Here is a 16,636-nt window from a genome sequence, read left to right on the forward strand (position 1 = left end):
TTCTCTTTTTTTCTTTTTTTTTCTCTTCGTGGGTCACGATTGACCTCGTCACCCCACGTGAAAATCACAGGGCTGACGGTATCTCGAGCGGAAGCCAACAGGGGTGTGACCGCGGCGGTAAGTTAAAAAGTACAAGGAAGAAAGGTCCGATAATTGCTTTCAATCAGCACCATTGTTGGTCATCGTGATCTTCGATTCAGAAGGGGGTGGAAGGGGGTTGCTCGATGTTTCGATGGGAAACTGTCCGGGAAATTGTTACGGGGATCGAGTACGACCGTGCAACGTCCGGATATCGTCCGTAAAATATCTTCTTTTCTCTGTTTCCTGGGACAATTGGTACTGGAGATTGATTTTGAGGGGTGGAGGGGAGTGTTTAAAAGATAATCTTCTTTCTATTCATTTACTCCGCCGTTTTTCCATCACTCGAGGAATATTTGACGAGGTGATTTCTTAATTTCGAAGTTACGAGGTTCGTGGAATATTCTTTATTGGTTATAATAATCTTTATTATGTTTATCGAGATGTCTCTTCGACAAGCCCGATGTCTTGTAGAATATTTTCGATGATACGCGTAATTTCTCGTGGTTACTTAAGACTGTCGATGTTGGAGTCTATTTTTTCTTTTTTTTTTTAATATGTGGAAACGTTTCTAATCTTTCTACCATTCTTCTTTCGATGCTTCGAGGAATATTCGATGACGTAATTTCTCCTTGAAACTGTCTACGCGATATTTCTATTCTTCTCGATTTTTATCTTCGAGTACCTCGAATAATATTCAATACAATAGAACTTTTTGTTCCGAAATTTGTCCACAGATGGAATATTTTTCTTAAACGTATCGAACTAGCTACTTTTATTCCCTGTAATTTCCATCTTCCAAGGTTTCAATAAATTTGTTCGACGACGTTAATCTTTTACATTTGAATCTTCCAGTTAGTGGAATATTTTTGCTAGACGTATTACGCTAAGATTCCGCTATGCGTAATTAAACAGAGAGATATAAAAGAGAACATTATAGACGGACATTAATATTGCATAAAAAGTAACAAAGTCGTATCTCACCCTTTCAGCCTGCCAGGCTTCAGAACGATCATTTTTATACATATTTCATTATCGACGCATTTATCGTTTATTTTTCTTCCGTGGAGATTCATCGAATCTACGTCTCGAAAATTCGTTTAAACGGCGTTGCAAAAAGGCGGCTGGTCATTCTCCCGCCCCCTCCCCCTTGTAACGTTCACGATTTTACAATTTAAACGCAGAAAAACGAATGTCCCTCTGCCTCTCTCTTTCTGTTTTATTATTTTAACGAGAATAAAATTGTAAAAAAGTAAACGACAGTTGCGTAACAAGCGGGTTCGCGACTGTTTTATCTTGTTTGTCACCAGTTACGATAAAGAAGCGACTTCTTTTTGCGCGACATTCGCAGTTTTATAGCGTTATTTGCTTTGGTATCGGGCAAATTTGTAATTGATTAGCTAATGAGCAACAGCTTAAGCATTTGTCGGGTACACAATACGAAGTGCACGGCGATAACACGATAACCAAGCCACTTTTTCTACCAAGTCTATCCGCTACTAATCGTTCGAAGAAAGACGATTGCGCTGTTCTGCAACGCATTTCGTTCATACGCAACTCAATTTTCCAATTAGGGCAACGTACTGGCCGTCGCAAACAGGATTTTAATCACCGGAATTCGTATTTCCTGCGCCGCACACGTGCACGTGCTCGAATTCAGCGAATTTTTTTATTCTCCGAGGTTGATTTCGTCGAACCACGCGGCGCCTCATTTATATTTCCCGCGTTGCAATTGCACGAATGTTTTTTTCTTTTTTTTTTTGAAATATCCATTTTTTTCAGGGAGTTCGTTATTTCAGAAATGTTAAATTCGTGGAGTTTCGCATTGGCAACTTTGATTTCCGCGGATTGGAATTACGCGAGTTGCGCCACGGTTAATACAAATTTGCTGCGTAGCGGTTGTGTGCAAGTTATTTTTCAGAATCACATATTTATCTTTTAGAGAATTCGTTATTTTAGGAGGCATAAAATTTCTCGAGTTTCACGTTGCAAACAATTTGTAGGTATTCAACTTCGATACTCGCAATGGAGAATTTGAAATCTCGAGAATCGAAATCGCGCCAGTTCTGTTATTTTCAGTTCTCGATCTCGCGAGCTGAAACGCGACGAATTCGAAATTTCGGAAACCAAGTAATCGCGACAGCTGTTTTATCTTTGCGAGTGTCCGAATTCCGAATGTTCGATCGCAGGACGTCAATTCGAAAAATCGAAATCGCGTGGACTCCTCGTCTTTCGAATTCTCCAGCTTGCATCGTTAAATATTTATCGAGTTACTTAGCGAGCAATTTAAAATACGCGCACACAGTTCGATTTGGAAGTTTCAAACGCTCCAACATCCAGCAATTCGTGCACAAAGTTCGATTTGAAAGTTTCGAACGCTCGAACATCCAGCAATTCGCGCACAAAGTTCGATTTGGAAGTTTCGAACGCTCGAACATCCACCAATTCGCGCACAAAGTTCGATTTGAAAGTTTCGAACGCTCGAACATCCAGCAATTCGCGCAAAAAGTTCGATTTGAAAGTTTCGGGCGCTCAAACATCCACCAATTCGCACACAAAGTTAGATTTGAAAGTTTCGGGCGCTCGAACATCCACCAATTCGCACACAAAGTTAGATTTGAAAGTTTCGAATGCTCGAACATCCAGCAATTCGCGCACAAGGTTCGATTTGAAAGTTTCGGACGCCCAACATCCAGCAATTCGCGTACAAAGTTCGATTTGAAAGTTTCGAATGTTCGAACATCCAGCAATTAGCGCACAAAGTTCGATTTGAAAATTTCGAATGCTCGAACATCCAGCAATTTGCGCACAAGGTTCGATTTGAAAGTTTCGAATGTTCGGACATCCAGCAATTAGCGCACAAAGTTCGATTTGAAAATTTCGAATGCTCGAACATCCAGCAATTCGAACGCTGACAAAAATTCGAAGCTTTGAACGTTCTAACATTCGCAAGCTCAAACATCTTCGATCTAAGCGATGATAAACGTTCTCCGATAGCGGGAACCGCGGCAAGAATAAATCCATATCGTTCCGCGCGTCCATCGGCGCGTTGAAAGGCAGGAACATTCCGCGCTGAAGCATTCCGGCCGCGGAAAATATTCAGCGACAGAGAGAAGGAAAATTCCTGTATTCCTGTCGGAACATCGGCGGCAGTTTCACACTTACCCCCGCCACCTCCGTGTCCCCGCGGCGTTTCCCATCTTTCATCGCGCGGTTCTACGCCCGCCGCCACCGTTCCAACCATCAAAGAATTTTTCTTCCCGTCTACCACCCCCGCCAGAAGCGTCGGCTCTTTGTAAGCGGCCGGCTGATTTCCGTTTAACGTTCTCCACAGCCTGATTTTTTTTCCTCCTCCGCGCTGCATGGAAATCGTGCAAAGATCCAGAGGGGGTGATTTTTCAAAAGACGCCGCGTCACACGTTCCTCGATCGCTGTTTCTACCTTTTCCTTCGTCCGCTGGGTATTTAAACACTGGATTTCTCGAACATCGCGTTTTCTTTTCCACTTTTCCCCCGTTCCCTTACTTTCTCGATCGTCGTTTTCATCGGGCCGATCGATACAGACGATCGGCGAGGGAAAAGGCTGAATTTTATTCAGCGTCAAACGGTGATTACGTTTCAGAAACGTTGTCTATCTCTGTGCTAATTTTTCCAGCTTCGTGTCTTTTCCATTTCCTTTGACAGGACGATCGGTAGAAATGATTATCAGCGGAAAACGAAGAAACATGAGGCGTTAAAGGGCGATTACTTTTTACGGACACTTTTTGGTCGTTCTTTGATATTTCTATCTTCTTAGTCTTTCGCTTTTCTTCTTAACGAAACGATCGATAGAAACGATCGTTAAGCGAAGAAACTATAGTGTTAAGCGTTAAGGGACGAATATCTTTTAGGTACCTTTTATCTCTTTGTTTTTTCATGATGGAACGATTAGTTAATGAGAAGGTGAATCGTCAAATATTGGAAGGCGAATAGTTTCCAAAGGCACTTGTTAGTTTTTGTTTTTTAGTTTGCACCTATGTAATGTTGTATTCGTGAATGAAAGAGATTGAAGATGATATTAACAAGTTTGTTTCTCCCAAGTTCTTTTAAATCGGTTCTAACTTGTTGAAAAGAGACAAGAATCACCACCATCCTCATTATTATTAATTTCCTCAATCGATTCGCTAATCGACTTATTCAGCCATCTTGGCCCCTGTTGACCGGGTGCTGATCGAGCCGAGTAAACAACATTCGAAATCACTTCATCGTACAATCTAAACGAGGAGAACTTACTTATCCCGTAGCAATATTTCCATTCATTATAATTCGTAATTTATTAAAAATACTCTAATTTAATTTCCATTACTTCGATAATAAAATTGCTACATTAATCGCTACGTTAATACTTGACTATTCCATTAATATTTAATTATGAATCGCACCTTTCGTTTTCTTCTCACCCAATTGCACGATTAAAGTTGAATTGCATTAAAATTACATTAAAATTAGATTAAAATTGGATTATGGTTCATTTATTGCAAGGGGACGATACAAAGAATCGTAGATTCCAAGTTTAAAGCATCAAAAATAACTGTATCTCTTAATTTTTCAATTTTTGAATCAAATCAGTGTAACTTCTCTACTGACTGGCTCCATTATGACGCTCTACGGTTCTAGTTTCGACACCGGAATTGCACACAAATTCACGCGCACTTCAAAGACTAAATGGGACCACTGTCCACGCTCAGATAAGAATTATCGGCCCAACGCGGTTCTTTGATCATCGAATGAAAGTAAATAGGTACTATCGTGGCCAGTTCACTCGACACTGGCTTTGATAATTTACGATTAACCGGGGCAACGATAGATTCCTCCTGAATAAGGAGCAAGGTCTCGAACATATTCCATCGTCTTATCCAAAGATCGGACGAAACTATTCAAATCTCCAATTAGTTACATAACAGTAATTTCTTCACTGCTATCTTTTCTATTCCAGAAGAAAAAAAATATAGTTACAAAACGAAGTGTATCCTCTGAAACTTTTGCTTCACTTTTGTATGAATAGGAAACTCTTATTCTCTTGGAAACAGAAAAGAGTGTCAGTGAAACAATAACGTTTATTCTGCTTCGGCAGAAGACTTTCGACCAAGACAATATCTTTTTTAGAAACGTAAGAAACAGTTCTCTCTTCTCAACTATCAACGAAAGAAACACGTTTTTGCTTGAGCTTTGACAAAGTATGGTGCACAAGATCTTAGGCCAATTTCGCCAAAACCAAACATGCACGTACACTTATAGCGTAGCAATATGTAAAGTGGTTGATTAATAACTTCTTAAGGTAGAATTCTAAAATGCTCAAAGATTCGGCAGAAGACTTTCGATCAAGACAGAATCTTTTTTAGAAACGTAGGAAAAAGTTCTCTCTTCTCAATTATCATCGAAAGAAACACGTTTTTGCTTCAGCTTTGACAAAGTATGATGCACAAGATCTTAGGCCAATTTCGCCAAAACCAAACATACACGTACACTTATAGCGTAGCAATATGTAAAGTGGTTGATTAATAACTTCTTAAGGTAGAATTCTAAAATGCTCAAAGATTCGTCAGATCGCCAACGATCACCAGAAACGAACGGACTTAATATTTCGGTCGAGCAGCAACTTATCAAAGCGAGTACTCTCTCCGAGTAAAATTGTCTCTCTGTAACCAAAACCGGCACCTCTGACCCTCCTGCTGCGCCGCCCTCTCGTGCATCATCCCTTAATTCCTTAATTCGTGGATCGTCCGATTTTCAAACCGCTTATTACCGAGCAGCGGACTGACCTGCCTAAGAAGATTAGAAAATCTCGAAAGCACCCTCTCTCACGATAAATCAGACGCGTTTATCGAGTTCAGCGTGGGGTTTTATCGCGTCGGATCGGGCAGAATCAGGCCGAAGGAAGGAAGCGAGGAAGGAAGAAAGGCGAGGAACATCGTTGGGAAGCGGTCGAGTCCCGTTCTTCGAGTGCATCGACTCGCGTTCCCATTGGTCGATGGCGAGGCTCACGTGCGAGTCGGCCATAATGCCGTGAACCGGATGATGGAAAAGCCACCCTCGATTCGGGCCAATTAGCTTCCGGCCGAGCAAAGTGCCGGAGAAAGCCCCCGAGGATCCATTTTTCTTTTCCCTCTTCGGATTCTTTGCAGCGCACGATCGTCAAGAGAGCAACCACGACGACGACGATATCGCGGATGACGCGTAATTCGTTCGAGGAAGAGGTACGCGAACAGTCCCACGCGTCACTTCCCCGAACTTAGATCCGATCCGGGGATTAATTGGATTCCGGGGAAGCGAGTCGGTGTCGAAGTTCAGCCAGGCCGATTAACTCGCACAGTTTCTATTCAGATGGCCGCGTGGGACAGAATGGGCCAGTGATTTTCGCTTCACAGACACTTTAGACTATAGATCGGTCCTCTGAACTCCAGTTATTCTTCTTCTTCCTCTGTTAAGGAGAAGGTTGGCTTGTTTAGAGCGTTACTTTGGGTTATTTAGTTTATTCAGCGACGACAGTGCGATTTTGAAAGGTTTGTTTAGGTGTATTGTCGAGGTGTTCGCCTGCTAGGAGTTGTGTATTTTTAATTGGCAGAATAGTTAGCGTTTTAATTTGGGAGAATTTGGTCGATTTATTGTTGAGAGGGATTTTATCGTTCTAAACGGAAGAGATAGTTTTGTAATTCAACAAATGGTTGAATGGTTCTTTTTTTTACATGCGATTAAAATAATTTGAATGTGTTTCGTTGTAAAACACGACAGTGGACTTTGTTAAATATTTGCATAAATTGGTTGGTTTTAATCGTTGTATAAATTACATTTTGCCAGTTTTTTGGTATAGAATGATTGAGATTGTTCGATACCTGAACTTCTTTAAACTCAACGTTCTATTAATGAAATCAATCTCAATTACGTAGAAAGATGAAACAAAGTCAAAAAAACCCTATCATCGATGTTAAACGAAAATCCTACCAGTATTCAACCCTTCGAACATCCACAACGATCATCCCAAAGCCAGTTCTGAAAACTCAGAAACCAAAGGAAAAGAAAAGGATATTACGTGGTCAAGACGCAACCCCTAACAACGACCATAAAAAACTTTCACCTTCAGACCCGCCGACACTTCCAACAAGCGCAGACAACGTTCCAAAAACACAGTGCACAAACGAGAAAGAGGAAAAGTAAAAATAAAAAGATGAAAGAAAGTGGAGAAGCAACCCCTAACAGGAATCTTGGAAAGAAGTTGAGACAGGGTGAAAGTGTATGGTAGAGGGGTTTCCTGGTGGCTTGCGGAGATCAGAGGTGGGCTAGTTGTAATCGAGTCCAGAACACGTCCCCCTAATGCTGGTCCTCCGCCCAGGGGTAGAAAAATCCACCCCTTTTTCAGCCGGTCGATACTAGGACGACCACCTCCTTCCTTCTCCTCTTCCGCGTTCCATCCCCCTTGGCCGCACCGCCTCGCCTTTTCTTTCTCGCACCCCCGACACACGGAGGACCCTCTGCGCGCCTTGCCTTCGCTCCTCTGCCGTTTCCTGCCGAGGTGGCGCCACAGTTCTCGCCACCCTTTCGTCCACCACCCCTTCTTCTTTCTCTTCCATCCCTTCGCCACGACGCGTGCGGCTTAACGTCTTTTCTACCCCCTTAGGTTCTTCCCATGGACTTATTTTTTCTTTCTTTCGACTTCTTCCTCTTTCCTTTTCCTTTCTCCTCTTTCTGTGCTCTCTCTCGCGCTCGCCAAGGACGCGATCTTCTTCTTCGACCTACGTTTTTTAGTTATAGCGATTAGCCAGAAGTAGACAGAAAAGGAGAGGAACGAGTTAATTGCAGATGTTTCGGACATGTTGGTTGCTTGAGACAGGTTGCACGACAGGTTCGGAGTGAGATGGGCTCTCAAGGCTTTGCGAGAGTCGCCAGTGCCTGGATTTGACGATTAGGCGCTGTTTAAGGACATTGGGTAATACGAGTTGCAACGAGTAGATGCTGAGAATTTCTGTGAAACAATCTGTGAAACGATGTTACGAATTTCTTATAAAGTAACCTTCTGCTTTTACGTAATAGCGTAATAATGATAGTTCTAAAATGAGTGATAACAGATAAATAATGGTTTCAGGTAATGTTGATATTTCTGCTCATTCTTGCGAAACAGTCTTCCAGCTTCCCATAAAGTAATCTTCTATCTTCACCGAACCACGCTATAGTAAACACTAAAATTATCTTACTTTTCGTATGGTAGGACCGAAAGCTTGCCATGTGGAATCACTCAAAGCTTAGAATAGCACAGAAGAGTAGTATTAGATTGTCCCAAAAGTGTCTTTCGTCTTATAAGGAAATAACAGATGCGCAGCATTTTTTGTTTTATATTATTTTATCGATTTACGTCTGATAAATTATATTATTTTATGGAATTATGCATGATTCATTTTATTAGGTAGAACAATACATTATTATATCATCCCTAACTCTATTATACAAAACTATTTGACGACGTACAACAAAAAGAAAGTTTGAAATTATCACTGACGTATCAGTATTGGTAAGTTTGTACCAGATACTTTTCACCGTGTTAACCCTAACTATGTATTTCGGGATATCGTATCGCGTCTATTCGCAGTCCATTTTCTGAAATTACCATAAAATTGAAACGATATTTAAACTTTCCTTCGCCCGCCACTTCGCAGAACTGGCACCTGAACCTAAAAAATTCCTCGGAACGCGATAACACGCTTCTAAAACCGAAAATACCAGAAATCCGGGGAAACAACGAAATCCTGAAGCCGAGAGCGGGGCAAGTCGTCAGAAGCGTCGCCGAGTCCGAGTTCAGTGGGAGAAAGGCGGTCGTTGGGAAAACCGAGAGAGGAAAAAAGGCGAAGGAAGCTCTCTCCGGTCGTTTCAGAGGCTGTGTGCACCGCAAACTAACTGCGCACAGTTGCCTTATGTACGGAGTCTAAGTAATCCTCGAACCATCAGCTAACTTCTTAACCCTCAAAGTGAAAAGGGCCGCCTCGAGCCGCGGCGAGAAAGAAACAGAAAGGAAGAGAGTGGGAGAAAGAGGGTTGGAGGGCACCTCTTTGTCTCCACGTTTGTCCGCTTCTCTCGCCGCGCGACTTTCCGCGCGGAAAGAAGCCGTCGATGACGTGCAGCCTTCGCCGGCAAACCCTTTCGGCGTTCAGAGAGACTTGTTTGCCCTTCTGTAAGATCGGTTGACCAAACAACGCGGCCAGGACCTCGCTGACTACGCGTGTCCGCCGTGGAATTCCTCTTATAGAATCTGTACTCTCTCTTTGTTGGCTTAGGAAGTTGAGTAGGAAGCTGGAACGTCTTACTCCATTTGGAATATAGGGGATTAGCGGGGATCGAGTGTTTGATATTGGTGGATGTTGCTTGGCTTCGAGTGGAGATCATCGTGTACCTACGGAAGACGAGTATAGTGTTTTTGATTTACTGTTTCGGCGAAGAACCATCTCGCCTGAATTATTTTGGCTTTCGCCGACGTTCGAACAAACATTAACATTTCCTTTCAAGAGAGCGATCGAGTTCTATGGTTTCTTCGAGACTTCTGATTCTCGAAATGATCAGAATACCACGCAATAAATAAGAATTTGACGTTGAATTCGAGAGACAAGATCAATTTCCCGGCTGATTTTCTTCACGGACCTCCATCGATCCAAAGGTGTTGCGGTATACGCCTACGGCTATCGTAGTATACAACGACGAAAGATTTCTTTGCGTTACCTTGTGCCTTACGAGAATTCCGTACACTCGTGCATCTTTACATTTTCCTTGAAATTTGAAGTACGTAAAAATCCGCGCTCTGATAATATCGAAGGAGCTGGTCTATAAATTCACGGCGGCTCGCCATCTCAGATTGCGTCTCCGAAATCCGCCACCCATAATCCTCCATCCTTTAACTTTACAACATGGAGCTGAGAGAAAAAGAGGCAAGCGATCAACCAGGGAAATAATCAGCAGCGAGCTTAAAGTGCTACCAGTGGTCGTGTTGTCGGGGCGAAGTCGTTGGAAGCGGAGAACGACGCGCGTTCGAGCGGCGGCTGATCGGCAGGAAACGAGGTGGAAGCGTGTGCAGGTTCGTGATTCGAAGTAGGTGGGCCCCAGGTAGCCAGGACAGATAACACCCGGAGATTACCGCGGACAGAGTCATTAGCAGCGTCGGCTTCTGTGTCGGCCAGGATATTCTCTCACTTTCCTCGGCCTCCCCTTTCCTGCCTCCGGTGTCCGCCTCTCCCACCCCTTTTATCTGGCCGGTCAATTCACGCGGCACGATACGTATGTAAGTCGCCGGAGTCGTCTCCATGACCAGCCTGCTCTCCTCGTACCTTGGCTTCGCTGCTTTCCAGTTCCTTTACGCTCACGCTACTACCTTCTATCATACATACGTCTTGGTATATTTGTACGATGAAATTATCGTTCACGGGAAATTCGAAATCGCAGAAATACGCGCAGTGCGTATAAAAAGAACGTATAAGATATCCAAAGTATGATAATACTCGCTGTAATAGTTAGAGAGTGGAACAAATATTCGCTTAGTTTCCATCTCTTTACTCGTATTCCTAAAGACTCGAATTTCCGTTTACATCCGCAGTCTCTGTGTAAGCACTCCGTCTTGGATTTCTATGTATTTATGGGAAATGTAAAATCGCGGGAGTGCAGCGGAGTGCGTATCTAAAACGTTCTAAGCGTGGCACTCGTTGTGGCTGGCTGTTCGAGAGCTGGTCGTTTTTTCATACTTCCTGGCACCTATATACGACAGTTTTGTTTCTCGTGTTCTGAGAGATCGATGATGTCTAGTACGCGTGGATCGTAGTTGATTATTCGAGGGCTGGAAATGTAGGTGGACGATTGTTTCGTAGGTTTGGAACGGATGATGACGCTGTAAGGTTGCTTTCGAGCTGACTTTACGACGTTTCAGGTGTTAACGTGGCTGAATAATTTCATTCAAAGATAATATCGTCCTGCTACGGTGTAACAAACGAAGCTCTCGTACTCGACATAGAATTATAACAAAATACAACGAATATTTACTATCAAAATCGACTTCAACAATTTCCTGACTTCCATTTCGTCGTCCGTTCGAAATCGCCGCAATTAAACCTCTCTCAAAGAATCTTCTGCCGAATTCTTCGGAAAAGGAAAGCGGAAAGCTCAGGTACACGATTAGACCGAGGAGAAGTACTAATTGCAGCGATCTACGTTCGCACGTATTTTGCACGGCGCCGGAGGCGTGTCGAGGCCGAAGGTCCAGCAGAGGGAACGAAGATAGCAGAAACGCCAACTTCTGCCAACTCGCAGCTTCGAACGAAACCGAGTCGAGGCGGATCGTAAATAAAAGAGCAAGAAGACTCGCTGGTATTCGGCTTTGATAGGCTAATGACAAACGCCTAGATTGGCCGGCTTATCAGTCGAGCAGCGCTAATTATTTCCCCTTTGTGCGGAGCCGCGCGTAATGGCGGCCGTCGCGGTCCAGCCAGCTTCTCTCTTTCGCGTGATCGCGATTTCCACGTTGGACGCGCGCCGTTTTATTTATTGCCGGATCCGTCGCAGCTATTCCCCTTCTCTTCTTCATCGTTCGCTATCCACAGTTCCATTGGACACCGTTTCTCTCTTTGCCGGGCCGTTATCGCGCGGACCTTTGCCCTTCATCCTCCCCTTTCGTTTCTAACCAACGTTCGTTTTCGAGGACTTTGGTTTCTCAGAGCGGACGACGTGGGCGCGGACAAGAAACGTCGCGCGATGTCCTTTGCCTGACAAGATGGATGAGTTTTTGTTGGTTCGTTTTATCGTTCGTTGTCGGCTAGGCAAGCTTTCTGGGCTGAAGGTGGAGACGGTTGGAGGTGGTCGGATGCTGGTTACGATTGGGATTTCTATGCGTTTATGGGAAATACGATGGTACGGAATATGCAGAATACACGCGATGAGGAAGCACGTGTAAAAAAAAGTATAACATTCGCTGTAATTAGACTGCCGCTCTTTATGCAAATTCAGAATTTTTAGATAATTTCATCTGTATATGGTAAATCTGCTGTATGCGTGAATTACTATATTCGCGTATGATTTCGAATGATTAGAGAAGTTTCTTTTGCTCGATTTTCCTGATTTTTAATCGCAGCCTGAATATTATAAAAATATCGTGAAACCATGTTTAGATAGAAAAAATACGTATGGTGCGTTAACGCCATTGAATTATAATAGCTCGATGAGAAATGTTCTTATCTTCTAACTTCAAGCTTCGAATCCAATCGATGACGTCGATTAGCCAGTATTTCGTGAGACTTGTATAATTGGATTTATGTAATTCTTACGTCCACACGATCAGATATAACGATGGAATAATAAGAGTGTGTCTAATAGCGAATTTGATTCAAAGGGACGATAAAAGAGACCGATGCTTAAGTTTCCTCTTAGGATTACCATAATTTCTCCCGATCTTACATTTTGTCACAGACACGCCTTCGTCGTTCGATCCTTTTTAAAGATCTAATAAATCTGAATATTTACTTCATGAATAAAAAAAAAAGAAGAGAAAAAGAGACAAGGATTTAAAGAACACAAAAGTCCAATATACATAACATAACAAAAATGGTTTTCCATTAAATGGTATAATTTCTTCCACTGCTGCATTTTGTAATAGACAGAGTATATCCTCGTTCTTTGTATAAATATTTGTCCATAGACAGTGCTGAATATTTATCGGTAAAGAGCGATGGGATTGAAAAACGCAAAAGTTTAATACAAATAACGAAAAATGGCGTTCCATTGAAAGTTCATTCGTCAGAAGCAGAGGATCGTTCGCCACGGCCGTCTTCTTATAAAATAGTAACCGGCCTGCTGTTCTCCATTACGAAAATTCCGCGGCGTAATTACCGCGACTCCAGGATGGAACGTAGATTTATCGAGACGCCAACGAAGCTGCGTCCATTCCACGATGGAATGTCCTGTGCAATCTTGTTAGCTGCTACCGCGCCATTTGCATCGTCGGCGCGCGTGCAACCAGACGCGACTAAAAGCGAACCGATCGTTTTATTTTGCCACGAATCGCTCTTAAAGCGTTCGCCATTAAAAACTGAGATTGCGCCGGCGTTTCTTTCAAAAAGCAGCCTCGCGAAGCTTCTTATTCTCACGTGTCCTCTGGATCCTACAGTTCTCCGTGATCCTTCGGATTTCTCTGCTACCTCCAATTAGACTGCCGATTTTTTGCAACTTCCTGATTTTTGAGAATATAATTGGACAAATAAAAAAGCGAAAAGAACACTTTTTCACTTATCGAATATTATTATAGAAATCCTTGTGCTTTGCATACCTTGTGTATCTTTTTGTGTTACGTGTATCCTGTGCAATTTTGCATTTTCAGATTTCGCCGTCTATTTACGAAATTTAGGGAAACTTGGAAAATAACTGAGGTGTTCCAAAAGGAAAGGACGCAGACGCCAATTTTTGTTCTTTTTTTAGAAACGCAGCAGAGGTACTTTAGCGTTCTTGGTTCTTATCCAACGGATTTTAATTGGTTCGAAAATATTCATTATATTACATGTATGTTGTATATATGTACTACGAGTGCTATATTGCTGAAGAATTGTATTCAATTAAATCACGGAGTTGTGTACTTCATAAATAAATACAGCGAAGAATATTGATAAAAATTATTATCGCTTTTATACGAGCTTTTACGTTTCTTATATCCTCTTTCTTTTTCTTTTTTCTTTTTTTTTTTTCTTGGTTTTAAGTCAATTGATAAAGGAATGAACGATTGTTGCGTAACGTGATTTTGAAAGTAGCGAGGAAATTGGAGGCTAACAACGGTAAGATTGAGGGTAAAATTGAGAAATCGAGATGATACGATTGGCATAAGGTATAAAAACGATAGTCGTCATCGTCGTGGCGGAGACATTGGTTCTACAAATGAAAGAAAGACGAGCTTTAGAACGAGTTTATACGAGTCGATCAGCGGTGCATGATGCAACTTGAGCAACGATTATGCCGCTTTGCGAAATAATCTTCTCAATCTGTAAACCGCGCTTTCGGAATGCCACGAGCATGATAAACTCCGACTAGAATTCGTGTCTCTTCTGTCCTGCTTTTCCTCTTTCTCGTGGTTTCTCCCTTCTGCTGGGATATCTGGCTTGTTTGTAGCAGCCCATCGCGTATAATATATTAGCGAACAAAACGTCGTTTCACGTAACTGGAAAGTTTGATTCGTATAGAAATCGACGATACTTCGATGCAAGTAAATTTCCGAATCGTGTTCGACTAGTATATTCGTGATGGGCTGATGTTAGAGCAAGTTGAAAGCGAAATCGACCGACACTGGCTGTAAATTTCCGAAGAAGGTAAAGACAAAGATGGGAAAAAATTGAATTTTATTTCATTCGAAAATTCCTCTACTAATATTGAGAATATGTCTATGAAATAACATTTAGATCGCGTCCAAGTTTATTAATCAAATCCAGTAAATCAATCATTTATAATCATCTTACAAAATAAAATTCATCTACTGTAAGATTCAATCAACGAGACATTATTTTGTCTAAAAGAAATCGTCCAGTCATTCTCAATTAGTATCGAAAGCGCGTAAGCTTCCAAGGCAAGTTTCGAAAAATTAAATCTTCACGTTTCACCTTTTGCTAAATGACATTCGCTGTATTCCACGTCTAGTGAGAATATCCACTACCAAAAGTCGCATATTTAGAAATCATTAAATTCCCTAGTTAGACTTCTCGGTATTCTGTATCTAGTAAAAAATTCCATCGCCACTAAATTACCATCTCGAAAAAAAAACTGTCCAGTAATCCCGATAAATTATCAGACCCTGGTATCATAAATTCTCAAATAAAAATATTTTCTAATTCAAATTTCTAATCGACGATCCAGATCCGCCATTAAGGTATTCCCAGCAGTGTTGCCAACCTACACAGATAACCTGTACGCGGAGGCGGTTTTGCTCGTGGCGGCCAGTCGATTTCCTAAAAAGCACGCTCGAGAGAGGAAGAGAGAATGAGAAACGATTGCGAGCACGAGCTCAGAGCTGAAACAGTCTGTCCCAATGTACGGTCCATTGGTTGTTTCAGACGATATTGAACTCGATGCACAAGTACCAGCCGAGGTTTCACCTGGTGCGGGCCAACGACATCCTGAAGCTTCCCTACTCGACGTTCAGGAGTTACGTTTTCAAGGAGACGGAGTTTATCGCGGTGACCGCCTATCAGAACGAGAAGGTGAGTGAACGTCTGCTTCCTACTTCCGTTAACGGCTAGCGGCAGACTCGATCGAGTCTGCGAAAACGCTAGGGGAAAACTCGTTAGTCTAGCTGGTCTCGACGAACTCTCTGATCGACTCTGGCCTTTTGTCGAGACGACGGTTTTGTTCGATTTCAGTCTCTTTTGCTCGTCTCTACCACGCAGAAAAGTTTCCAGGTGGAAATTGTCGTCTGGAGACTTTTTCAGGTTTATAGGGATTTTTCTTTTTCTCTTTTTTAGTTTCGCTTCTATAGACAGGAGTTTCGGGGATCGATCGCGGCTTTTATTGAGGAGCTTGCGGGGTAGAGGAGCTTATACGTAGAGTTTCTGTGCATTTGTAGAGAGTTTGAAGGTGCGAAGATACGCGAGACTTGGGTAAAATAGAAAGATATAGAAAACACGCAAGTTAACGTTGGAATATTTAGCGAAACTACTATTATTTATTATAGAAATATGAATATGATATGAAAAATTATGAATTTGCATAACTATCCTCTGTTTTTAAAACGAAATGGTGAATAAGGTAAATTATGTAGGAAATTTTAGTACTAGTTTTTTTTTTTTTTAATGTTACGGTTCGATTCATAATTGAAGGTTATAGGGGAACATGATGATGATAAGAAACGCGGGAAACTTTAAATAGTTGAGGTATCTTGAGAGATGAAGAGGGAATCGTAATAGGCATTGGAGAGATGTTTTTCGTAGAATAGTTGATTAACATGTCAATTAATATTTAGTCTCATTATTCGTGTGTGCAAAGGTGATTGAGTGTAACAGCGTTATCCGTTTCTTTATTGGAAATTTATTATCGAGCCATTACCTTTGCATATTAATTATCGAAGTTTAGGACCGAGCCGGTAGGGCCGGGTATCGAATTAATTAAATTAATTAAAGAAAATGTTGTAATTAACGGTCGGGTTGCAGCCCAACCTCGACAATTTAATTAACAAGCTTCCAATCGTTTGTTCGCGAAATTACGGCGAAAAACAAAGCAAAGAATTAATCGGCGAATTCGGGGTTGCGTCAATTAGAGTAAAGAATATTCCAGTTACAAATTACATTGCTTTTTAATCTTTATCAACCCTTTGGCAATTCAATGTACGATCACGGTGTCACCTAAAAATCAAACAAACCTTGACATCGCCTTTAACCCTATCCGAGTAATTCCAGAATTTAGGATAAAGGTTTTTGTAAGAAAAGATATTATTCAAACGTTTTGATTTCTATAATAATTAGGTACATTTTAAGAAGTAAGAAGATGTTCTCATGCAATCTAATTTATTAATTTAAAAAAAAATCCAA

At 41.8% G+C, this 16,636-nt stretch overlaps 1 protein-coding gene across 3 annotated transcripts in view; it reads left to right on the top strand.

Annotated features, from left to right (window-relative positions):
* The window catches only part of LOC117216137 (optomotor-blind protein), a 166,778-nt gene that overhangs the window by 137,577 nt on the left and 12,565 nt on the right, over positions 1-16,636 (top strand). For all 3 annotated transcript variants that reach the window (XM_033462665.1, XM_033462657.1, XM_033462659.1), the window contains exon 5: positions 15,167-15,313. In XM_033462665.1, coding sequence (XP_033318556.1) covers positions 15,167-15,313 — 147 coding nt within the window. The remainder of the gene's footprint in view (positions 1-15,166; positions 15,314-16,636) is intronic.

This window comes from Bombus bifarius, unplaced genomic scaffold, assembly GCF_011952205.1.
Source record: "Bombus bifarius isolate JDL3187 unplaced genomic scaffold, Bbif_JDL3187 scf7180000007973, whole genome shotgun sequence".
Taxonomy (NCBI): domain Eukaryota; kingdom Metazoa; phylum Arthropoda; class Insecta; order Hymenoptera; family Apidae; genus Bombus; species Bombus bifarius.